This window comes from Protopterus annectens, chromosome 16.part0, assembly GCF_019279795.1.
Source record: "Protopterus annectens isolate FY-2018-M chromosome 16.part0, PAN1.0, whole genome shotgun sequence".
Lineage (NCBI taxonomy): Eukaryota > Metazoa > Chordata > Ceratodontiformes > Protopteridae > Protopterus > Protopterus annectens.
Window position 1 is genome coordinate 271,453,014 of NC_056750.1, and position 27,864 is coordinate 271,480,877.

General features: G+C 34.3%; 1 protein-coding gene across 1 annotated transcript in view; it reads right to left on the minus strand.

Annotated features, from left to right (window-relative positions):
- Positions 1 to 27,864, minus strand: part of GARNL3 (GTPase activating Rap/RanGAP domain like 3) — a 3,522,664-nt gene that overhangs the window by 36,493 nt on the left and 3,458,307 nt on the right. The window contains exon 29 of the mRNA XM_044057887.1: positions 16,152 to 16,263. Within this exon, the coding sequence (XP_043913822.1) occupies positions 16,152 to 16,263 (112 nt within the window). The remainder of the gene's footprint in view (positions 1 to 16,151; positions 16,264 to 27,864) is intronic.

Consider the following 27,864-nt stretch of genomic DNA (forward strand, 5'->3'; position numbering starts at 1 on the left):
GTGATTTTGATGATGAGAAAATTACAAATGATCAACCACATTTTTTTCTATAATTTTCATTACAGACTATACATTTTTATATTATTTGTGTTTTTCAATGATAAATGCAAGGCTCTCCATTTAGCTAAACAGTTACTGTCTACCCAAAGAACATTTTTTTGATATTTGCTAATTGTGCAAGTTTCCAAAGTAGGTAGTTTAATTTATTTCCATTCCCATGGTCTTATGTGATATTTGTAAGCCAACTTGTATGTCTTAGGGTACACAAACATTTTAAGAACATTTTATTAAAATTATGGACATACAAACTGCATAATCTAAATTTAACAAAGATGCTGCTCTACAAGAAGAAGAATACTTATGGTCATTCTTTTCTTTAAGAATGGGAGTGATGAAAAAATATTTCCAAGGAGGAGGAAGAATTTTCCTAGCCTCCATGTCAGCTAAGGTCTCCTGAAAAAGAAAATAGCTTCTTGCTGTAGAATTTTATATATCTCTGGGATAAGACCATCTATTCCTGGCTTTTGTAATTTTGTATCTTTTTTTTTTTCTTCAATTTGAAAACATAAGCCATATATGAAGGCTCTATCAAATTCTACCTTATATTTTTTGCTTAATTTATTATAGTAAAACTTGAATTCCCAAAAAATTCTTCTACTTTTAAGTTTGTCATTTATACCACTGATTTCCTTTATGTAGTTGATTCTAGATGCTATTTTTATTATTTTAATTAAATATTTCATCCTCCTTGGCAACACTGATTACTTCTGAAGTTTTCATTTTGCAAAGTTATAGCTACTTCATAAGTGAAGCATCTAATGATGTTTTAATTTGTTTTATTGACCTCACCACCTTTTGCTGTTTAATAGTATGCAGTTTATTTCAAACATCTAATATTTCACTTTCCCATTTTTTAATTTCCTTTCTACACCAGAATAATGTTATTCCATATATACAGGCTTTTAAACCATCACGGATTGTAATTTTACTCATGTCTTCTTTACTATTATACTTTAAGAATGCTTCAATTTCACTTTTAAACAATTTTCTAAAGTCTTCTTGTTTGTATAAATATTCAGGTAGTATGGTTGTCCTTTCTAGTTTTTGTTTAAACATGTATTAAATGTTATGGCATAGTGATCTGAGAAAGGATACAGTATGATTTTAAAATTTCCTATTTTAGACATCAAGACATTGTCATCTGTGGTTATAATTTTTTCGATTCTGAGCTGAGTAATGAATACATACAAATAATCCAAGTAAAATGTGTCTTAATTGTAGTAGCTCTATCTAATTTTTAAAAGTTTTTAGAATTGCTGAAATTCAATGTTCTTTTGCTGCAGTTTTTAGAATTGATGAAATTCAATGTTCTTTTGCTGCAGTTTTTAGAACTGAAGAAATTCAATGTTTTTTTTTTTGCTGCAATTATTTTTGATTTACTGAATAAACAATTTAAACTTTTGCCCATTATTAGTTTACTTTCAACTTTTTTTTAATGCCATTAAAGATTAAACATATCCAGATGCTACTATTGTATTCAAGAACTAGCATATTAAACATGCACTCTTGTCCTTCTTTATATAGAATTTTAGCCATAACTGACATTTTGCACAGTATTAATACTCCCCTTATTTTCTTTTTTAGTTAAAATGTCATATTGGTTAAATTTATATACTTCTCTGCCATTTTGATGTGTGTATTTCTTGAAGAAAGATAACTTAATACTCATTAATTTTCACATAGTTATGTAGGCATCCTCTTTTTTGATTATTGTTTAGTCCATTGACATTTACAGACAAAAATCTAGGTCTACAGTAAGTATCTAATTAGATTTAAATCAATATAACTGGAATTGCTATGCTTTCCCAATACACAACAATGTATCTCATTGTCTTACTGTTTTTTTTCTAACACAATTTTCTTCATTTTCATTGTCAATCCCTGATTTTGTATAGTTATTTTTCCTAGTCTTTTTGACAACAGATATCTGGAAAAAAATATGTAATCATCTAACAGTAATTACAAAAAACATTAAAGTGAATTTCCATGAAATCTAGAAAAAGATTATTAGTTTAATTAAGTTCACCCAACTGAACTCTCTCTCTTTCTTTTCAAGATGAAAAGTTTTTTTCCACTCCCTTTGCAGTTAAAGATATGCTATTTGTCTATTTATAACTAGGATACATCATCATGCATTCTTCTTATATTTCTCTAGAAGAGATTTATGAGTTTGCTGACTTACTGCTATTTTCAATTCCTTTATATATGTTCTACAGTCATATTTTATGTCTTTTTGACCTAAATGTGTACAAAAACTAGAAATGTATTATCAAAGTAATCAATCAACTTATTTACAATTATACTGCATTAAGTTTTATTGTATGTTATTACATATAACAGAAGCATATTCATTCTCCAATGACCATTTATGTAATCAAATCTTTTGTACTGTCTTATTCCATATTGACAACAGTTATAAAGAAAATGTATGTCTATGTGTCTATATACACATACAGATATATGGAAGGTGCTACTTTTGACAACATCTATTTAGTTGATAATTTAGTTGACTAAACGGATAGTTGACACCTGTTGACTAAAGTAGCAGATCAGATAGCTTTCAGGGTTGGAGAATTTGTCATTTGTCAAAGAATTGTGAAATCTGGGAGTTATAATATATAATTAGCAGGGGATTTGGATGGTGCAGGGGAGGCTCCCCACAATGCTTTCTTTTTAATTTTGTTTTAAGATTTTTGCATGTACCTATATTGATGCTCAGTAGCATGCTCATGTACACAATGTCAGTCATTTAGTGTTGACATTATTCATGTCAATATTACTGTCATTTGATAAAGATAGTAAATCCATATATATATATATATATATATATATATATATATATATATATATATATATATATATACATACACATATACATATATATGTGTGTGTGTGTGTGTGATATTTATGTTTTAACAGCTATTCACTTATATATATATATATATATATATATATACATACATCAAAGTATGGTAGTTTAATAAATAAATGTAATATGATATTCTGTTCACTAATAAATAAGTCATCTTTTGTAAACTCATATTTATTCTTATTATATTATTTAACATCCACAGCCACCCTTTGTTCATTCTGAGTCTATCGAATCATATTAGCTCAATCAGAGTTTACATTTTACAATTAAACACATCTTGTTTACTTTTGTTTCCTGGTTTATTATGTTCTCTTTAAGGATTCTCTTATTCTTTTTTTGATCATGCATATTAAATCTTTAGTTGTGTTTTTTTGTTATTGTAGTTATTGCCATCGGCTTTAGATTTTCCTTTATGAGGAGAATGATGTTCTTAAAACACATTCACAGTCTTGTCTACTTATGTTTCTCTCTTTTTGTATGTTCATAGGTTTGCAGATTAGTACTAGGCTAACTGTCCTTGTGAGCCATTTTAAACGTAGACAATTACCCTATGTAAGAATCAAACCCTGCACCTTGTGTCTGTAAGGTAAACACCTTCCCCATTATGCCAACTTCAGGTCTCACCTTAATTCCTCATCCCTAACAAAATTCATTGCATTTTCTTATAAGCTATCTGCATAACATCAGGGATATGTTATATTACAGAGAAGGAGTTTATCTAAAGCACACTTCTTCACACATCCATTATATGCTTTTGCAGTATATTTTTGGCTTCCCTTCTTCTTCTTACTTTTTTTTTCTTTTTACTAATTTCCTCATTCAAACATCTCAGCACTGCTCAGTACACTATTAGAGTCAGGCTCCCTCTTACTCCTACACTGAACAGAGCATCCTTCTTCACACGTCACAAAATGATGCTATGCACAGACAAGAAGTCATCAGAGTAAGACCCCAAAGCAACTCCCTAGTTTCAAATGAGAAACTACCTTTGCTTATTTATTAAAACGTGTGCTTAACTGAATGTGCTTGTGACTGCCTACTTCATTTTCAGCTCCTATTATGGCAGTTTATATATACATGAATCTCCATAAGCTGATAACTGCATTCATGAGGTAATCAAGAAGACATTTGCCTTCAAGCATTCTTTAGTTAAAAGAAAATATGTTTAATGTTGCATACAGTGTTAAGCCAATTCAAGTGTTTTCCCTCCGCCACTGCTGATAAGGCTGTTTCTGATGATAATCTTTGTTTAATGCTTACAACTTGATTTCAGACATTTTTCAGATACCCTCTTCATTGTGTAAGTAAAACAGTCTATTTATTCATGTGTAGGAATTATGCCACTGATTTTTAAAATGTTTTGTTTTTTCTAGTTTGTTGACAATCCTTTGTTCCAATTAATAAAAATGTTTTCAGTCTTGCAGGGTATAGTAAATGAAACTTGATGTTATTTTGTTTCTGTTTGTTAATTAATGGCCAGAATTATCTCTCGTTCTTCAGAGTCTTAGAAGCATAATAATTGTCAAATCTTATGTTATGTTCTCGTTTTAGAGGATATTTTGTCCAAACAGTTTTTAGAACTAGCTCTTTGTACAAAAATGATAAGACTTTAAGTAAAATAGACCTAGACTGAGCATTACAATTTTGTCACAATAAGTTTTCCAGTGTCACTATGAGGCCTTTCTATTTCAAAATAAACATGATGTCTAATTTTAAGATCTGAGGAATTCATTTAGTTAGAAAATCAACCATATAATTTCCTTCTATTTTCTTAAGAACTCTGAAAATTGTAATATTTGATTTTCTTTCTTCATTTTATTGTTAAAAAGCCATGTATTTTAGTAAGAATTCAGTTTGTAATTCTTTTCCCTTCAGTCTTTGATCAATATAATTTAAAGCAGTTTCTGTGTATTTAAACTGAAAGCTCTGTTTATCTATTATTGATATTAATAGCTCTGTTTTAGACTGTTGTCTTGTAAGTTATACAGTTTGTAAAAAAGACAATACTTGTTGTAAGTCCTTCTTGAAGGGAAATCTCACTGTTGGAAGTCTTAGAGGAACTCACTGTTGCAATATGTCAGGTACAATGTCTGGAAAAGTTATTTGATGGAAAAATCCACAAGTCTTTCTTTATAAATCCCTTTAGTGGTTGTTCTTGTGCAGTTCTGAATCTTTTCTTCTTTCACTTCCTATCGTTTTCCCAATATAAATCTATTTTAACAACAGAGCTGCTCATCACTGTTGTTGCTCAACAGACATCATGGATTCTTCTCCTAAGAGTAATGCTTTGATAACTAATGACTTGTTCTAACCAAAAATACAACTGTAGTCAAAGCTAGAAGCATCGGCTGTACTGGCAACAAAAACAAATTACAGAAATCATGAAGTGTCACTGTAACAGCTACATAATTTTCTAAAATCAAGTAATTTAAACTAATCCTATCCATAACTAAAAAACTAAAATAACAAGCAGTTGGACTAACATTTACTGCTATCAATCTTTCTTTCATTCCAAACCCAATCGCATACTCTGGGAGCTATTCATAAACACTGTGTGCCGTGAATAGACTTGGTACACCACAGAATGGCATATCAAAACTTGTTCTAATTCATAATCACTTAATTAGTCACTAGTACCTGTCACTTTTTTGGCAGCTTTTTTTTTCTTTTCAGATAAGCTTTTCCTTAGCAAGGAATTCATACAAACTTCTCAACCTGTTAGTGCAAGAAATCTGGATACATCCTAAAATAATGGGGGAGCAAGGGTCCAAAAATCAGGACAGATTTTAAATACTGTTCTTATAGACTTAGAAAGTTGTTAGAATAACAGTTTTTGTGTTATAATGCATTCGCAAAGGATATAAAGCCTGAAACTCAAATGTGTGTCATTATTTAATGACTTCAATCCTCAATAGTTTTCCAGAAAACCACAAATTATATGAGGAACAGACCAAAAATATGAGGTAAAAATCTGGACATTCTGCAAAAATATGGAGAGTTGAGAAGTGTGCAAGTATCCCATGCTGTTGCTACGTATTTGCATCTACTGCCTGCTATAATTCACACACTCTAACCAGAGGATCTAGTTTAAACAGCTTTACACTCATGTAAGAATAATAAAAGGGATAGCTAACTAGCCATACATAGTATTAATTCATTAGTTTACAGTACACTATAACATAGTGCTGACTTGGTTGGAGGAGCTCCCTCACTCCATGATGTTCTACTGTGTTTTTATTAACTTTTTCTCTGTTTTGGTAATACTTGCCATATGGCAATTACAGGTATTTTATCCTTTGCTTACACTTCAATTTTTTCCTGTTGTGATAACCTCCTTACAAACTCCAAATTAGTAGCTTTTACCTATATCAGTTTTTCTTCTCTACATTTCATTTTCTGTCTCTGTCTGTACCTCTGTTTCTCTCGCATTGTTTCTGTAGTATATAAGTCATAGGGGGATTGAGTTGCATTCTGCTCAGGCTCATTACAGTCCCCATACTCTTCACAGTTCCAATTCCCAGTCAACCCCTCCTGTTCTACATTTGTACTTCTAAATCCCACCTCATATTTCTACATTACTAATCACAGCCATCTTAACCAACCACACATGTTGAAACCCTCAATTAGTCTGAAACACTAGCCACACCTTAACTTTCTCTTTAACCAATGACAGCAGGTACTCCACCTCTATCCAGTAAGATCACGTCATAGTCCTTTCCCATTTCCATTCTTTATCTATCCTCATACCTCTCTGCACCCAATTGTCTTTCACCTCAGTCATAAACAATTCCCTCCCTGTCTCTTTCCTGATAAAATACTTTTATAGTACTTTCTCATCTACTACAGTCATACTTCATAGTTACCCTATGACACACGATTTTAAGACTACTCCTTCTCCAGCATTCTCTTTTTCAAAAATCCTAATATATATAACCCCACAAGGTTAACTAACTCACACTATCACAAAGCTTTTTTTACACTGTACGTTCATGTATTCCACATCTGACCTTTCTTATGATCCTTACTTACTCATCTTCCTATCACTACTTACTTCCTTCCATTTACTTCAATAAATCCCACTTCAACTTTTCTGTCATCTACTCTCATATTTCTTCCAGCCTGTATAACACAATCTATATTTACAGCTTCAAACATTCTTACATCTCTGCCCATAACACATATCCAAAATTAAACTTGAGAAGCAAAATACAAAAAAAAACCTCTTTTCTTTATATCTCTTCCATCTCAAAATCCAGATCTGTGATGACATTTGCTCCAAAGCAGGCCCTCAACAACAAATAGACTGCAACATCAGTTTTACCATCAAAACTCCAAAAACCATCATAATTATATCACAACTCAGCAAAGCCTGTCATTTCTTCATGTTAACATTAGAAGCATTGCAAATAAAATTACAGCACTACATGCGTGGATTGACTTGCACTGCCCTGATATTCTCTTCATTCTGAAACCTGGTTAAAGCGAGAAATCAAAGATAATGAAATAATCCCAGGCTATAATATCTACAGGCTAGACTGGAAAGTAAAAAAAGGTGGAGGTATTGCTATAATGTTTTCCTGTACTCTTTAACCTCTCGTCCTACTCCCACAATTTTCCTCCCTTCAAGTCTACAGGAATGTGTAATACTTATTTCCCTTCTGGGACATAACAAGCATAACATTTTATGGATTATAAAAGTATATATTCCACCTAGTCATAACATCTCCACCACTGAAAACATTCTTTCTTAGACATCAACTAATATTCCATATGAAACAATTCTAGGTGACTTAAACAGTGACTGGAGCATCCCTTCCTCTAATACCACTCTGATGCCTCAATCTACTTGGCTTTACCCAACAACAATAACAAAAATCCTAGATGTATTTAACTCTCAAGCATTGATCAGAAAGGAGAATGTCAAATGTAGCACAGCTCCTTGGATATTAACTGATACCAAAAAATAATGCAGAAAAGAGACAAGGCTTGGAAAACGTGGCTTAAAACCAAAACTCAGCAGGACTTCCAAAATCAAAATTCCAGGTAAGTATATAACTTAAAAAAAAACAAAACAAAATTAAAACAGATAAAATCAACCACTGCTGTCAATTAGAAAATAACCACCACAACACCTTCCCAAAAAAAGCAGATTATGCTGCTTATTATTCAGCTCCCACTTTATCAACATCATTATAGCTTTAAACAACACAGTCTCTAACAAAATAACCTGGGATATTCATAGTGTTTTCTCATACTGCTCACTGCCCACTTCCACTCTAAACATTTTCTCCCTTAATGCAATCCCTACCTCTACAATAAAAAATACCTCTTAAAACAAAAACGTACTTCATCAGCAGCTGACATTTTACCATTGGATTACTTGAAAATTGCCTAGGATGCTCTAACCTATCCCAACTCCAAATTAATAAATAGATCCCTCAAAGAATCCTTTGTCCATTCCATCAGGAAAAAAAAATATTCTACCATTGAGAAAGGTACAATACCACTGATCTCTCTCTCTCTCTAACTACAGGCCCACTGTCATATTTTTACCTCTTTTAAAAATTCTCAGAAAATGTGGTTTGTAATGAACTCCTTAATCACCATTTTAGTCAAATCATAGCACTACCAATGATGAGTTATACTTTACCAACACCATCAATGTGAAACATTTTGCAGTCTTGTTTCTGGCCTTTTCTTAGAGCTCTCTAAAGCCCTTGATACTGTATAACCTTAGAAACTACTTTATTATTTATCTTCAATTTCTACCGCCCCCTCCACTCTCTCATGCTTCAAAAGCTACCTCTCTAGTAGAGTACAGTCAATGAACTGGTGGTCTTGTTACTCCCCCTTACTGCTTATCTCAGTTGGTATTCCCCAAGCATCCATTTTACTTTTTCTCCAGCTCAGTATATTCATTAATGATATGCACACTGCCATCAGACAAGCCACACCTATTCAGTATAGTGATCACTCAACTCTGACCTGTTCTGCCCAAAAACCCTTCCCATCTGCAACAGCTCACACAAGATGCTTCCACTTCCACTGAAATAAGGTTATCTGACTCTATACTCATACTTAACCTCTCCAAAAAATACTTCCTTTTACCTCTAAATATCAAATGCAGTGTAAGACTAACCTCAGAATGACCTTTTAGCTAACACCTTGATAGTGATTACTTCACACACTTAACTGCTAGGTATCATTATTGATAAGAACTACAGCACTCCCTGACTCTTTTACAACTACTAATCACACCCCAACTAGTCTACTATGCTGAAAATTGCTGTGCGCTAAGCTGTATTCTACATTTTACTCTCCTACAAGATAACTCTGCTCTGCTGATACACATTTCTTTTTGCTAAAGAAATTTAAAACAAAGCTGGAGATGCACTTTACTTGAACTACATCTACAAGACTTGGAACTCCATTCCCCTTCCCATCAGACCCTTATATAACCATCAAACATTCACATTTAAAATAAAGTAATTCTTTACTGACTCATAGTTATGTCTCTGCTTCTTTTCTGGTTAACAACTATGCTGCATACTCTCCACTTTGTTTTGCTCTATTGACTTCCTTATATTTACTTTTCAGCCACAATGAAAATGTAACATCTTGCTGTAGATAATGTATATAGTTTTATGGTTCAGTAGATACAGTAAATTCTGTTTTTTTCTTCCATTTATGGTGTGACTTACGTTCTCCAATCTATGCAACATGCTATAACGCTGATCATAATATGCAATGACACTATTTTAATATCATCACCATGATCTGCATTCAATCGATACAGGTTTGTTTCAACTTAGTGTCATGTATCTGCATCGTTAGCATGCACACATATATGTTTAGTATGTAGGAATGCCCTGTATATCATTGTTCTACATGATTAATAGTTTTTTTTCTGTACTTGAGCCTTTCCTCGTAAAAAAAGCACATGAATAAATGTCACAGCACATGTTCAGACATCGTACACTGTCTTACCTCTTAGTCACCTATATTGTACTCCATGCATGGTATACATATACAAATCCCACTATCCCGGAATGTATGGTGTCAATAAAGAAACATTTTTCATTAGCCCTAATAGGTGATCCACGGGAATCCAGCTGTATACTATCTGTTGGCGCATCCACTGGAAGAACAGCCATTCCCCTCTACTGCCCAGAAATATATAGTAGCACTGTTATAACTAAAAATGGTCCAAAACAGGCCTCTGAATCACTAACCAGGAAAGTGAAGGAGAAGCATTTACAGAGTACATTTGCTCAAATAGGGGCTTACTAAAATACACATGAAAGTGCCTGTAAGAAACTATTACTTTATAACTGTAATTGATAAAAGTGTGTGCACACTGTTACAGGGGGGAGGTCAACATAATTTAGTTTTTAAATGAATGTAGTTGTAACCTGACTAATGGAATGTGAGAGTAACAAAATCACAGCTATAGCACAGTGCTCATTTAAAAAAGAATACAGTTGAATTTAGTAAGTTTCTCTACTAAACTGTCTACAATCAATGGAGCACTATATGTGCCTACTGCCACAGTGTAAAGGTAGATAATCTTCTTATGAATAAAGCATTTGCACTGCTATAGCTCTTATTTTGATAACCTACTGTCTGAGCATAATTAAGGACAGGCATTTAGCTTACCTTAACTGATTAACCTAGAGCAGACAACCAAATACTTATTTTTAACCAGAACAGTGCAGAGCCTGTACTGGCCAAGTAATATCTGCTACATATATTAGTACAACTTAATCTCCACTCCCCTGAAAAGATAAACAGTTGATGCATTTGTATGCAAATAGACCACTGATTATTTTCTTTGGTGGATGCCATACGCTTACCTGATCTAGCCCCCTCCAGTCACTCTTGCTGCTCTTAGGCTCACTCTGCTCCCCTATGCTAACCTAATTCCCATCCACCCCCACTGCAACTACTTTCCTCTGGATTTATGCAGTCTCTCTCTCTCCATACTTCTCCAATCAAGTAATCATCACACCTCACAGGTACCCTACCTTACTCAACCTCAGTCATGTTACTTCTCTTATAGTCCCTGCCCTCTCTCTCTCAGAACTAACTTTGCACCACCAACCTCTCACTAATTGAGCCTCCTGTAGCATCAACCAGCCAATACTCTAAAATATCCTCCATTGTAATCTCAATAAACCACTGCAACTGTTTCTAGCCCATTATAGTTAAGCCAAAATCTAAAAAACTCCCATTCACGAACCAGCATCATTATAACTATGCCACATAACCTCATCTCATCAACAAACAAAATCACTCATCCTAAGTGACAACATCTACCCTAATCATGGACCTATTAACTATCTTAACCAAAAAATGTCAAACAATCAAACCCCAAAATTCAACCTCCAACCACATTCAAAACAAACTCCACCTGTAAAATAAACTGTCACTGATTACAAGTCTCACATTTGTGGGTTCCATTTCTTAAAACTGTATTAAGATGCCCATCATGTTCAAAATATTTCTTAAAGTTGGCATATGTTTTCTGAACAAATAATGGAGTAGGTCCAATGACATTTGAAACATCTAAATTATTTGCCACCAGTGACCATGTATCCTTAAAAATCTGTTTGACTTTGTTGGTATAATTACCAAAGCCTAAAATCATAGCTCTCCCATAACTGACATGCTGACTGGTTGGTAAATGTGATGGTAAACCTGAACCTAAAAGGGGTTTATAAGCCTTTCCCCATTCTATCAAAACATAGATACTAGCCTCATTTACAAACTTTAATGGATACCCTCTCTCTAAAAATAGATTAAAGATAAGTTCTAACTCTTTCTTGATATCATCAAAATCTGAAGTCATTCTTGCAGCCCTAATCATTTGCTTCTTAATTATACTCTTTTTTTTTGATGAGCCGGGTGACTACTATTGTAATCAAATACATATTACTAAACGTGGGCTTCCTAAAAATCCTTGACTTAAAACCTATGTCTGAGTTAGAAATCATAGTGTCAAGATCGTTAATACAGATGAAATTAAAACTCTGCGCAAACTTCAAAAAGGGGGAAGAATTGTTGATATATGTTAAAAATCTGTTAATTTGAGATACTGGTCCTCTCCAAAGAATGAATATATTGTCTAGGTATCTCACATACAACTGAATAAAATTTGCTATTTTTTCTAAAGGGTAAAAATGTGCTCCCTCTAACAGTTTAAATGTGGTAGACAGTATTTTGGAAACAAAGTCAAGGATGTCAATTATGGGAGAGATATGATTTTAGGCATTGGTATTCATCCATGTCCATATTCAAGCCCAACTAAGATCTGTGGATAAGAAACAGAAAATTTACCCCAATACTGGCCGCTATACCACTAATGGACAGAGGCAGCTTTTCAGTGGTTTATCTTATGCATTGGTCCCCTCAAATTATCTATGGTATGATCCCAATTATTCTCATTAGGGGTAATATATAATTATTGACCATGAGATGGATAAGGCAAAATATAATTACTCACCATGGGATAGATAAGGCCAATCTATAACAAAATGGAATAGGTAATATTGAGCACAAAAAAGGGAAACTGGCTAGGCTTAAAATGTCTACAAAGGTAGTTAGCCTAGTACTTACCAATGATCCTATAATCTCTCTCTCTCTCTCTGTATATATATATATATATATATATATATATATATATATATATATATATATATATATATATATATATATATACATACACACACACACACGTACACACACACACGCATATAAAAACATCCAAACAGTTCATTGGTGATCACAAACAAATAAAACAAAAGACACCAAAATAAAGTGATAGTAAATGTAAACAAACAGCTTATATATCACTTTAGCAAAACAAAAAGATTACTTTTATTTGGATGGCCCCAAAACCCCTTCCAGATGGGTCTATATTAAATCAGCAAATGCTTAAATAATTGAACGCTGATTTATCGACCCCATGTAAGCGAAAGGTTACAATCCCGAACACTTGGAACAGCGATTTTTTTTCCCCAGGGAAAAAAGCGCTGTTCCACAAAATAAATAAATAAATAAAAACATTAAAACATTACATAAAGTGGGGGGCTATGCCCCCCACCCCCTTACTTAACAATACCAACTCTGAAATCGCACTACAGTGATGAAAACGGCAAAGTAACGGAGGCAGCCAAGCCTTTCCCAGGGAAAGAAATCGCTTATATGCCATTTCACTATTTTGCTGTTTTGTGCTTTCAAGTTCGATCAAGATGCATTCAAAAGACATGGGGTGTCCACTCCCACAATCCTGGAAATTAAATATACTAACTCCATGGTTGAACAACTGTAGAGGAAGAGGAGAACTCCTGAAATTAGTTTAACTTAATATAAATTGACCACTGTAACCACCAACAAAAATGTCCAAAACTAGTGGCGCGCACTAAACATGTACCACAATGAAACACATGGTAGCCATATGTGTGTGTGTGTGTGTGTATAATACAGAAAGTCTGTAATGCTGGCAAAAACAAATAATGATATGATCACAAGATGCTGGCATCACATCATGGGAGGTAATGGTACAGAGGGGATTGGGAATTTGCCCTTTCCCTGCTGCTTTGTGATCTTAGAGTTGGTGTATATAACTAGCAGGGGGTATGAAGGGTGAAAGGTGGCTTGCCCCTACAAAACAAAAAGGAAAAAAAAGTTTTATGTGTTTTTAGATATTATGAGTTTTGATCTTTTGAAGGTTGATTTTTTGTTTCTTTTAGAATTTGAAGTACACACACACACACACACACACACACACACACACATATATATATATATATATATATATATATATATATATATATATATATATATATGTGTGTGTGTTTACGCATCATTATATCATTTTCATTAACCCAACTGTTTCCCATATTTACTTGGGGTTAGGGTCTTGCATCAGCTGTAACCACCTGTCTCAATTCAGACCCACTCTCCTACATTTTTTCATAGTTATGTCTTACTTTTGCAGGCCTTTTCTCATACAGTCCTTGTATCACTTAGCTAAACAACCTCATATCCTCTTGTCTTCTTCTTTCTTACCAAATCATCTTCTACTTCCCTGCACATGTGACTAAGACTTTCTCTGAAACTGGAGCTAGTTTGGCTTCCATTGTTATGCCCTCATTTCTTTATTTATCCCACAGTGTTCATTCTACCACGCGTCTGTGGCACTTTATCGCCATCACCACAAGCTTCCTCAGTTGCAATTCCTACACTGTCCAGGCTTCTGTGTTATACAAAACACCAATCATACCACTGTTTTGTACACCTTACTTTTCAGCTTTTTTGGCATTTTTCTTTCACATATTATGCTTGACACATTATTCCAACTGGCTGTAGCACATCACATTCTAGCTTTGGCCTGCTCATTCTGACGCCCTTTCTTTTCAGCCAACCCTCTCAGATATCTGAAGCTGTTAACCTGTTCCATTATTTTCCCTTTCTGTCTCTGTTTTCAACTTCTTCTTACTTCCCCACTTGTCGACATGACAACTGCCTAGCTTGTACTCAGTTTCACCGCATGTGCCTTCAGTTTTTGAATTCTAGTACCCTCTCATTTGTTGAAGTTCTTGTTCAGTGTCTGCTTGTAGTGCCCTATTGTCTGCATACAACAGCTTTGCAGATCTATCCATTCCAACCTCTTTCCTAATGTAGTCCCATCACCAAAATGGACAGGAGTGGCTACAAAGTTGAACTTTGATGCACACCCACTTCCACTAGTAAACTCCTCTGTGAGTCTGAAAACTGTTCATACTTGCTTCACTGGGTCCTTAACCGAGCCTGTATTAATTCCACTAATCATTCTAGGACTTCAAACCATTGCAGGATTGCCCAAATCAGCTTTCGTGCATCCTTGTTATGTACTTTTTTCAAGTCTAGGAATGCCCAGTTGGGAATTTCCACAGTTAAGGCAACAGGAGATGCAACTTTTAAGAATCACACCTATAAATGAGAGTAGAGCTGGAATAGAGTGGTGTATGACCTGTGGTAGAGACTGACAGTAGATGATAAACTGCTTCTGGTCTCTTGTCATGCCTCAACCTGCACCTCAGTTTGTGGTTTATGTGTGTATATGAATGTGTGCACAGGCGCACATGCAAGGCTTCTGTGGTATAGATGTACATTGTGGGCTTTTTGGCTCCTTATTGACATAAAAATACAGGAGAAGAGCAAATATCAAACAAAACTTTTCTCCTTTGAACTGTTTTTTTATTTATTTATTTATTTTTTTAATGGAGGGATGAGCCCCCAGATCCATAAACTTAGACTTACAACTATGAGTTTGCTACCCCTTGGAATAAAGGGAATACTCTGAGAAATACCAATCCTGAACTTAGAATACATAAGTCCGGATTTTCTCTCATTCAGTCTTCACATTCTGGGACTCATCACCACAAGACTCAGCAATTCAAACGGTCACCAGCAATTTTCCATAATCCATTCATTGCGGTGAGTGTTCCAAAGGTAATGCCTAGTTAAGCTACAGATATAAAACCTGATATAAATCTGTACTTGAGTGGACTGGTGATGTTTAGTTTAGAACAGCAATAACTGTGAGCACCGTTTTCCTACCTTAGGCAGTATACTCACTGATCTGTCATTACTGGCAGCCACAACAGCCTACCAGTGGTGTGCTCATCTCTTCCTGAACACATAAACATGGTTCAGTATACACACACAACATCATGGCTGTGTTGAATGGATATTGGTATCACTTCCCCCTACATAAATCATGATTCATTATGGACTGCATACTATGTTCACTGCAAGTACCTCTTTTAGGGGAATGGTCATAATGTTTATGAATATCCCTGACTGACAATATGTATTACTCCTAATGAATATGTAAGGTATAATATTCTGGAATATATCCCTTCTTATCTGTTACCTAATTAACCCTTTAACTTTGTAAAACATGTCAATTTCCTGTTTTTCTTAAGGCTGTGCTTGGTGTTTACTTTAACTGCTTGTGCACCCTCCGGCTAGAATTTGGTGACAGTTTACTGTGGCCCATAATGACTGCATTCTGAATCGTTAAAATCTTGTTCATCTAATGTTTTTCCGCTGCCAGAAATGTCCAACCAATAACAAGCACCACTTTTGTATAAAAAAAGTTGGATTTATTTCAAGTCTCATGAAAAGGTATGCAGGATTGAGTGAAAGAGATAACAATGTTGTTTATGTTTACCTATCACTGCTTGTTGACTGAATTGTTTCTTGACTTGAGTCATCTTCTACTGGTTTTCTGTGCATTTTCTTCTGTTTTGGTGCAGTCTCTGGTTTTGAAGGGGAAGGATCACCTGTAAAATCAAATCAATATAATTTTATTATTTGATGTGGTAACTAACACATGCCTTTTACCAAAAATTAAAATTTTCAGAAAGTGAATTTAGCAGGGTGTTTGAATGGCTTTGGCACATAGTATATGCTTATTCACAAAATGAATACAAGGGGGTGAATATTTTACATTGTGTTGACATTCTATGTACTACTGCTTACAGCAATGTAATACATCCAATCAACAAAAACTATATAGCAATATTATGTCATAATATGCAAGGTGTAGTGATTGGTGGTCATTTAAAGTTGCAGGTGTATTTAACTTTTTCCTTTAGACTTACATAGGTTATGTATGTGAACAGGAAAAAAACAAAAAAAAAAAAAAAAAGACTGGCCACTAAGTTCATTCATGACTTTGATGCAGATAAAACTGTGATTGCATTTTTGGGTAGATCTAAAAATCTTACTGCAGTACTGCAGTTTGATTAATTTAAGACAATTTGATAACTTTATTGTGGGTAGTTTCACATTTTTCCATATGTATTTTTATAAAACAAACAGGCAATTCAACTTTATTAATCACCCACTTCTAGCAAATCTTACAAACAACCCCATGATTTAATCCAGTCAAATTGTTATACAAACATACTAAAACAGTAATGCTGAAACTGTCATTGTAACAATCATCCTGAAGCATGATCAGGATTATCACAATAATCACGTATGCAGCATTGCCATACTACGCTTTTTCAGTATTCAATCCATTCCTACCCGAAGAATGGACTGTTTTACTTCCACTAACCTACGGCATGGTGGTGTAACTGATATTTTTTTTTGTTTTTGTTTTCTGTTCACTGGTCTGGTCAAAAGCAAACAAACAGCCCCATGATTTAATCCAGTCAAATCATTATACAATCATACTCAAACAGTAACTCTGAAACTGTCATTGTAACAATCATCCTGAAACATGAGCAGGATTAACACAACAAGCACATATACAGCAGTGCCATAATATGCTATTACAGTATCCCGAAGAACTGACTGTTTTACTTGCACTGACCTGCAGCACAGTGGTGGAACTAATGCTTTTGTTTTTGTTTTTGTTTTCTGCTCACTGGTCTGCCTTGTGATTCAATCGGCTCTGCTCGGGTTCACTCTGCTCCCCTACCCTACTCCCTATTCCTACCCATCCTCACCATTTTTACACTTATACTTCTTAGCCACATCCACACCTACAAAGACACCAATCACTCCACCCTTACATCATCTCTCCACCTGAACTCTCCTACTCTATTTCCACCTTCCTAACTCCACCCACTCCTCTTCAAAACCATTCACTCATTGCTATTATCCAGTATCTTCCTATTCATATACCTCATCTTCACAAATCCTATTCTCTTTCCATCATACATTACCCTGTAATTATCCCAACTAATCTACACCCATAACATATCATTCTCCAATTAGCATCTATTTTAACATTTACTACTATGCCACTAGCAACCTCGAAATCTTTACTTAATATTCATATTTATAACAACAACAAATCTGTTTGATAAGGCACCAAAAAACAACTAATAAAACTTCAAAGGTGCCAAAATGAGCAAGCAGTTGCACCATAAGCCCAACACATGAAACAAAATGTTCACAAAGAGTATGTTACTCCAGTCTCTTTATTGTTAAGCGCTTTCTTCCCCAGTATACACCTCGGAGATTTCCTCAGAACAAAAAATAGAAGAAATTACATTGCTCCAAGTCAACATCCTTTATATGCAATAAAACAATCAAGTAATCAATTGTTCTCCCACAATTTTAAAGACATAGACATTAAAACATTAAAAACCCTTGTACTTTAAATATACACACAAAAAAATTTAGAAAATGTTAAATTTTACATTATTAAAAATAATATATTATACAAAATACAATAAAAATTCAAATATTTAAAGCTCTTTTTCTTAGAACAGGAACCAGGGAAATATGGTCATCTAACCTTGGTTCAACAGTGGCGTTTAATCTAATAATCCAATAAAACTCTATAAAATCAACCTGAAGCTCCCACCAACCACCTCTAAACTTCCATGGGACAACTTCTGAAATGCTAAACTTAAATCTTGTACCTCCCTCACATGCTAGTGTGTGCCTATACAATGCATTTTTTTACATTCCCCTTATTAATGGCATAAAGGTGTTCATATATTCTGGTCTTAAAATTCCTTTCCGTTTTGCCGATATAATAATATGAACATGTTTGGCAAAGTGAAATATATATAACACCTCTCGTGTTGCAATTACCCTTGTGTAGAGGAATGCCCCTACCATGCCCAGCTATCAGTGCCACGTCGCTATCTAAAATGTAGGGGCATTGATTGCAACTACCACATTTAGTAGTTCCTTTGATAAACATAGTCTTGTTAAGAAAAGTGTGCTCTGTCAAATATTTAAAGTTCCTCTCAGCTTTGTATGTAAAGCTTGGTGTCTCACCAAGTGTATGAAAAATGTCAAAATTTCCTTTGAATATATGCCAATTCTTCTTTATAATGTCCCTCAATGCACGTTCACCTGAACCATAAGGGATGACCATACTAGTGTCAAAACTGACCCTATAAGTATGTTGACTACCCGTTTTTTGAATGGTCACACCACTTCTCAATAAGGGCTTATATTTTGAACCCATCTTTCCATCATTCCTTTTGCTACTTCTTCAAGAAGTCCTTTTGGGTATCCCCTTACCCAAAACATTTCTGTTATGTTGGAAACTTCTTCCAAGAAGATGTCATATGTAGAATACATTCTCGCAGCCCTTACCAACTGCCCCTTATAAATGTTTCTCTTCATATGAAAGGGGTGACTACTCTGAAAATCAAGGTAACTGTTGGAGAAGGTGTCTTTCCGAAATATTCTAGAGGCAAATTTTTTTGTTGGATGTGTCTTTAGAAATAATCACATCCATTTCTATTTTCTCACTAGAATGTTTGGCTGTAAATTTAAAAAATACACATATCTGATTGATGTGGTCCAAAAACCCATCAAGATCCACATTTGAATCATTCCATAAAATAAACACGTCATCCAAAAAGCGCTAATAGGTACACCATAAAGATTTAAAAGCACTTGTGAAGATGTATTTCTTTTCCCATGCATATAAAACCAAATTGGCATAAAAAGGGGCACATGTTGTCCCCATTGCTACCCCTTGTGTTTGCCTATAGTATTCACCCTCAAATGTGAAATAGTTATTGGATAGAATGTGGTTCATAACAGCCATCAAAAAATTCAACATAGTATCAGAAAATGTAGTGAGTTCTGTGGGGGATGGAAGTGAATAAGTTCACTATATCAACAGTGGAAAAAATAATGCTATCGTACCAAGACTCATTAAATTTAGACAAATAGTCCCAAGAGTCCTTTAGCAAATAGTCCACTAAACCAATTGTGTCCTTATGAATTCTAGCTACAAATGTACAAAGGGTATATGTGGAACTATTTCATGCTGAAAAAATGACTCTATGCACTTATGTACTTTTGGGATGCCAAAGGCTGTTGGGATAAGTGGATGTTCAGAAATCAGAAAATTAAATAAATTCTCAGAAATGGCTCTTTGTAACAGTGAATCTTCTAAAAATAGTTGCATTTTTCTATGTGCTAACATGACTTTATTTCTAGATGCAACCTATTTCTCATTGTCAGCAAAAATCATTCTGTTAAACAAAACAACCCCCCACCCTTATCAGGTTTCATAATTCTTAGCTCTTTGTTTGTTCTAAATTGTTTAAGTAAAGTGTATTCTTTGATACTCAAATTAAAATGTTTTTCAAGCCTAAAATGTTTAAACTCATTCTGAATATCTACTTCACAAGATTTTTGAAAAGCTAGAATAAGGGGTGCAGTGGTGGAATAAAACAACTTTTCTTTTTCAATTTAAATTTGTCTTTCTTTCCAGGGAGATCCTATCCCTTGAACAAAATTTTTAAATTTAGTTTCCTAGGAATTAACTTCAACTCGGTAACAGCATCCACCATGTTCAGTCTGAAAGTAGGGACAAATTTAAACCCTTTCCTAAATAAAGAAAAATAGTTTACATCCAAAACTGAGTCAGTATAATTGCAGATCTTAAACCCTTCATAAGAGGCACATTTGCCATTATTAGTCAGCACAATATTAGACTGTATGTCGATACCATTTACCTGTATTGGTTTCTGTATTCCCCCCCTGTTGTTGCCTCTGTTGTTGTTTCTTTGTACATAAGTCTCTCCTAAAAAAGCCCTCTACCTATTCTTATTTTCCAAACATTCTGATCTTCTCAATGCGGGAAAATTGGCTTCATATTGGTCTACACCCTGGTCATAATCGTTTGTATTCTCATCAGTTTGTATGTCTTCACCTACTGGTGGTAAATGTTGGTCAAAACATTCGTTGTAACCCACCTGTTCAAAAACATTTTGTGAACCAATAAATCATTTTGGTAAAAAATACACTTGTTTTTTCAAATAGCCATTTTCATCCCTTAAAAGTTTTTTACGTTTACGCTCTAAGTTCAACTTTACATTATTGTCCACGTTTTCAAAAATTCTCTCATATTCACCTTATTAACATCAAACAATAAATCATTTGTAAGCATAAAAAAGTGTATTTTTTACCAAAATGATTTATTGGTTCAAGAAATGGTTTTGAACAGGCGGGTTACAACGAAGGTTTTGACCAACATTTACCACCATTAGGTGAAGACATACAAACTGATGAGAATACAAACGATTATGACCAGGGTGTAGACCAATATGAAGCCAATTTTCCTGTATTGAGATGATCAGAACGTTTGGAAAATAAGAATAGGCAGAGGGATTTTTTAGGAGACTTATGTACAAAGAAACAGCAACAGAAGCAACAACAGGGGGGGATACAGAAACCAATACAGGTAAATGGTATCGACATACAGTCTAATGTTGTGATGACTAATAATGGCAAATGTGCCTCTTATGAAGGGTTTAAGATCTATAATTATACTGACTCGGTTTTGGATGTAAACTATTTTCCTTTATTTAGGAAAGGGTTTAAATTTGTCCCTACTTTCAGACTGAACATGGTGGATGCTGTTACCGAGTTGAAGTTATTTACTAGGAAACCAAATTTTAAAATTTTGTTGAAGGGACAGGATCTCCCTGGAAAGGAAGACAAATTTAAATTGAAAAAGAAAAGTTGTTTTAATCCACCATTGCACCCCCTTATTCTAGCTTTTGAAAAATCTTGTGAAGTAGATATTCAGAATGAGTTTAAACATTTTAGGCTTGAAAAACATTTGAATTTGAGTATCGAAGAATACACTTTAATAATTTAGAACAAAGAGCTAAGAATTATGAAACCCGATAAGGGTGGGGGGATTGTTTTGTTTAACAGTATTGATTATATTAATAATCTTACAATGATTTTTGCTGACAATGAGAAATATCAGGTTACATCTAGAAACAAAGTCATGTTAGCACATAGAAAAATCCAACTATTTTAGAAGAGTCACTGTTACAAAGAGCCATTTCTAAGGATTTATTTAATTTCCTGATTTCTGAACATCCACTTATCCCAACAGCACAAAAGTGCATAGATGATCCCCATTTAGGGTCATTATTTCAGCATCAAATAGTTCCACATATACCCTTTGTACATTTGTAGATAGAATTCTTTAGGACATGATTGGTTTAGTGGACTATTTGCTAAAAGACTCTTGGGACTTTTTGTCTAAATTTAATGAGTGTTGGTACAACGATAGCGTTATTTTTTCCACTGTTGATATAGTGGACTTATTCACTTCCATCCCCCACAAGGAGGGTTTGGATTTATTCTATGAAACAGTTAGAGAACTCACTACATTTTCTGATACTATGTTGAATTTTTTGATGGCTGTTATAGACCACATTCTGTCCAATAACTATTTCACATTTGAGGGTGAACATTATAGGCAAACACAAGGGGTAGCCCTGGGGGCAACATGTGCCCCCATTTACGCCAATTTGGTTTTATATGCATGGGAAAAGAAATACATCTTCACAAGTACTTTTAAACCTTTATGGTGTACCTATCATCACTTTTTGGATGACGTGTTAATTTTATGGAATGATTCAAATGTGGATCTTGATGGGTTTTTGAACCACATCAATCAGATATGTGTATTTTTCAAATTTACAGCCAAACGTTCTAGTGAGAAAATAGAGTATTTGGATGTGATTATTTCTAAGGACACATCCACCAAAAAATTTGCCTCTAGAATATTTCGGAAAGACACCTTCTCCAACAGCTACCTTGATTTTCAGAGTAGTCATCCCTTTCATATGAAGAGAAACATCTATAAGGGGCAGTTGGTAAGGGCTGTGAGAATGTATTCTACATATGACATCTTCTTGGAAGAAGTTTCTAACATAACAGAAATGTTTAGGGTAAGGGGATACCCAAAAGGACTTCTTGAAGAAGTAGCAAAAGTAATGACTGAAGGATGGGGTTCAAAATATAAGCCCCTATTGGGAAGTGGTGTGACCATTCAAAAAACAGGTAGTCAGCATACTTATAGGGTCAGTTTTGACACTAGTATGGTCATTCCTTATGGTTCAGGTGAACATGCAATGAGGGACATTATAAAGAAGAATTGGCATATATTCAAAGGAAACTTTGACATTTTTCATACACTTGGTGAGATACCAAGCTTTATATACAAAGCTGGGAGGAACTTTAAATATCTGACAGAGCACACTTTTCTTAACAAGTCTATGTTTATCAAAGAAACTACTAAATGTGGTAGTTGCAAACAATGCCCCTACATTTTAGATAGTGATGTGGCCCTGATAGCTGGGCATGGTAGGGGCATTCCTCTACACAAGGGTAATTGCAACACGAGAGGTGTTATATATATTTCACTTTGCCAAACATGTTCATATTATAATATCGGCAAAACGGAAAGGAATTTTAAGACCAGAATATAAGAACACCTTTATGCCATTAATAAGGGGAATGTAAATAATGCATTGTATAGGCTCACACTAGCATGTGAGGGAGATACAAGACTTAAACCTGAAGTAAGGCACACATGGAGCTCAGCAAAACGGACAACTGCTTTAATGAACAAGCACAAAAACAATCCACAGCATGCTAAATCACAGCAGCACAACACAGCAAACGAAATTGCAAAGCACAAGCAACAGCACAATAAAGCTGTAAAGTTAATCCACATACGTTTTCATCACAGTAACTTCATCAAATACCTAATCTCTCTTCCTTTGATGAATAAATAAACTAATCTAATTCAAATGAACAAATGAGTGAAGAAATTCAATTACACATGCAAAATGCATTAAAACATGTGAACCTTAAAGGTGAATTAATCTAAAAGTTAAAAGCAAAAGTATATATAATAAATAGATATGTATATATATTTTGTTATATAAAATGCTTCAAACATAAACCTTAGTTAAAATTGCTTTGTTAAATATAAGCATTACCAGCACAAACCTGAAATGCTTCTAAAAATGTTTTTTTTCAAAAACAGAAGCTAAATTGAATCTAAAATACAATGAAATACCACCATCTTGTGGAAATTAAATGCATGTTCATCTTGTTAAAAGTAAATACATATATTATTATTAAAATAAACCATAAAATGCTTGCATATATATTATATAAATATAAATATTATAATAATAACATACTATAATTTAGCTGATCTCAATTTCAGCACAGGTTTCAAGGATAACATTTCATTTAAACCAGGGGCAGAACTTGCATCAAGAATAATTTGCCAATATAGCTCCCTATATTCCAACAGAGTCTCCCAAGGCCCTCCCCTGGGGTCTCGTGGGACTACTTCTATGACAAAAAACTGAAATTTAGCTTTGCCACAATTGTATTGATGTTTAAACAGAACATTATTATCTTTTCTTTTCCTTATCTCATATAAATGCTCGTAAATTCTCTGCCTCAATTCCCTCTCGGTCTTGCCAACGTAAAAATAGTCACAGATTTCACATGTAGCAATATAAATCACTCCTGTTGTATTACAGTTGGCAAAACCTTGAATAGTAATATACTTGTTCCTCTTTTTCAAAAGAATACAATCACCTTCCTTGATGTTAATGCAATATGGGCAACGCCCGCATTTTCGTGTCCCTTTTTTGTTATTGTTATTAGTGGGGTTAAGGAAGGTTGTCCCTTCCAATATATTCTTGATGTTACGTCCCTTCCTATATACACATTTAAATGGATTTTCAAAGATACGATTTAAATCAGACAAGCTAGCAAATTTTTTCCATTCTTTACTAAGAATACTTCTCACCAGATTACTGTCCCCGTCAAAAGTGGTAAACATGGCAGAATGAAAACCTTTTTCTAAAGTTGTGGCAATAGCAGTGTTTGCCTCAATATTTTGTACTTCCAATGTAGGTAGGGGTACACCCAAAATTGGAGCAACTCTTCCTGTTCTTCCTTCCTTAACCTCTACAATAACTGATGTTAGGAGATCTATTGGGTACTCCCTTGCTCCAAACATACTCTTAATAAATTCACATTCAGTATTAAAATCCAGATCGTCTGACATCATCCTACCGGCTCTCACCAACTGACCTTTAACTATTGCTCTTTTTTGAAAATGTGGGTTAGAGCTTGTATAATACAAGTAAGCATTAGAAAACGTATATTTTTTAAAAAGTTTGATTTAAAACCTTCCCCCATTCTCTGTATATTTACATCTAAAAAAACACAATTCAACTTCATCTACTTTATAGGTGAATTTTAAATAATTGGTTGTGTTTGAAATATAATCAAAAAATTCCATGGATTTTTCCAGTGTGTTTGTTCCAAAAAAGACAATCATTATCCAGGAAGCACCCATAGTATTTCCAGTATTGTTTAAAATTAGAATTGTGAACAAATTTTTCTTCCCAGTACAATAAAATGATGTTGGCATATGTAGGTGCACAATGGGCACCCATAGCTACACCTTTAGATTGTCTAAAATATTCCCCTTGGAAGAATATAAAATTATTGTTTAAAATCAATTCCATTAAAACAAGGCATGTACAAAATACATTAAAAAAAATATTATTCTTGCTTCCCAAAAACTCTTCAAACTACACTAAACCTATCTCATGAGGAATACACGTAAAAAGGTCCACAACATCCAAAGTGATAAAACTAGAGGTGTCAACTTGATTAGAATTATTACTATGCCTTAAAAAATCCCAATAATCCTTTAACACATTAGGATGTTCCATCACCACGTTCTTGAGATGTACATCTACATATTTTGCCAGTGGAGCAGTAATAGAACCCTCCACAGATACAACAGGTCTGAGAGGAGGGTCATCAGGATTTTTGTGGACCTTTGGTATACCAAAAATACTAGGCACTTTGGGTTGTTCAGCATGTAAATAATTATATGTTTCCAGATCAATAAGCCCCTATAAAACTAAATCATTCAAACAGAGGGAAAGTTTTTTATAAGCAATATGAATTTCATTTATAGACACTCTCTCATAGGTATATTGGTCATTTAACAAATCAAACATTTTTGCCTTATAATTAATATGATCCATAAAAACCACCCCACCTCCCTTATCAGGCTTCATAATTCTAAGATGTTTATTCTCTCTACATAAACTGAGTGTATGCATTTCTTACATAGAAAGGTTTGGACTAACCTTGTTGTACTTAAGTTTATCTCTTAGCTCCTTTTCAACCAAAACCTCAAAATTCCTAAGCTGGGGGTGAAGGGGTGGATTGAACATACTCTTCTTTGTTAAAACAGTGGTATTTTTTCTTATATTACCGTTAAAAAATACCTCTAAATTTTTCTGCCTAATAAAAAGTTTAAAATCCACTAATAACCTTGCTATATTGGCCTTAACGTTAGGAATAAAAGTAAAACCTTTAGTAAATAAGTTGAAATGACCCTTAGTAATGGGAGTAAGGGTATAATTAAAAATGTGAAAACCATTGTAACTAAACATACATTTATTAATCACTATTTCATTTGAAGGAATTACCTCCATAGTACCTTTCGACTCCTCTGGTTCTGATAACCGTACCTGTAGTCTACTGGGTCCTTGTTCTTGAGTCTCTCTGATCTCCTTGGGAAGGGAAACTCTAAAGGGTCATGTATGTCATAACTATTAAACTGAGTTTCAGCTGGTAAATTGTCATACCCCATGTCTCTTTCACCTCTATACTCATGTGGTTTGTTGTGAAAATTACCCCATGTATTCTTTGGTTTAGGGTATTGTGTATTATTTTTGTACTCCTTTATGTCCCTTTCCACCTTTCTAAATTTTCTTTCATAAATCCCAGTACATTTTACTTCTACATCTTTCAACATTTCATGATATTTAACTCTTTCACACTCAATGCCAAACATTAAATCAGTGACAATCTTAATATTAATAATTTCAGTCTGAGAAAACATTTTATCCATTTCCAACTCATTGTTTCTAATTATAGCCTTCATAATTTCAAACCCACATTTATCAAATGCACAAATAAGGTCCTTATGAAAGTCCAAGTTTTCCACAACATTGTTTGGGTATTTACACACCCAAAGACCTTTAGGAATAATGTTCAATTGCAAACACTGTTTAAGATGCATGTTGTCCATTTCCAATGCTTTAAACTTAAAAAGCATATTATCCAAATCCGAAATTAAAGTGGTGTAGCTACCACTATAATTATTGTGTTGAGGTATAGGCATCTGTTTAAAATCAAGTTTCAAATCAAGAATATCTTTAAACTGAACAGTACCTGCATTATTTTGATGTACAACACCCGTTGAAGTTGCAATACTTCCATTGCTTCCATTCCCAGGTTTCAAAACTGAAGTTCCAGATGAACTTGCTGGTAAAGAAATATTAGGAAAACCATCCAAGCTTTTACGATGAGGCTGGACACCCTGGCCATGCTGTGAATCCTTCATTTGAAGCTGAACCGGCGAGTCTCTCCTGGTTGCAGGGAATTGACAATATCAAAGTTTGTGTGAAGGGTGTAAGCAAGCCCACAAGTTGGGATATCTGACCTACGAGCTTCTGAAGCTTGCCCAGTTCACCTCCTTTAACTGCAGTTGCAGTTGTTTCAATAACAGAAGCGTCCGATGCCGAGGATTCCATGATTGGTTCATTTGAATTTGACTAGTTTATTTATTCATCAAAGGAAGCGAGGTTAGGTATCTGATGAAATTATTGTGATGAAAATGTATGTGGATTAACTTTACAGCGTTATGGTGCTGTTGCTTGTGCTTTGCAATTTCGTTTGCTGTGCTGTGCTGCTGTGATTTAGCTTGCTGTGGATTGTTTTTGTGCTTGCTCATTAAAGCAGTTGTCCGTTTTGCTGAGCTCCATGTGTGCCTTACTTCAGGTTTACCAGTTTTTATCTTGGGCACTCAGACCACTGGTTTGGTTTATAGATACAAGATTTAAGTTTGGCATTTAGAAGTTGTCCCATGGAATTTTAGAGGTGGTTGGTGGGAGCTTCAGGTTGATCTTAGAGAGTTTATTGGATTATTAGATCAAACGCCACTGTTGAACCAAGGTTAAACGGCCATATTTCCCTTGTTCCTGTTCTAAGAAAAAGAGCTTTAAACATTTGAATTTTTATTGTTT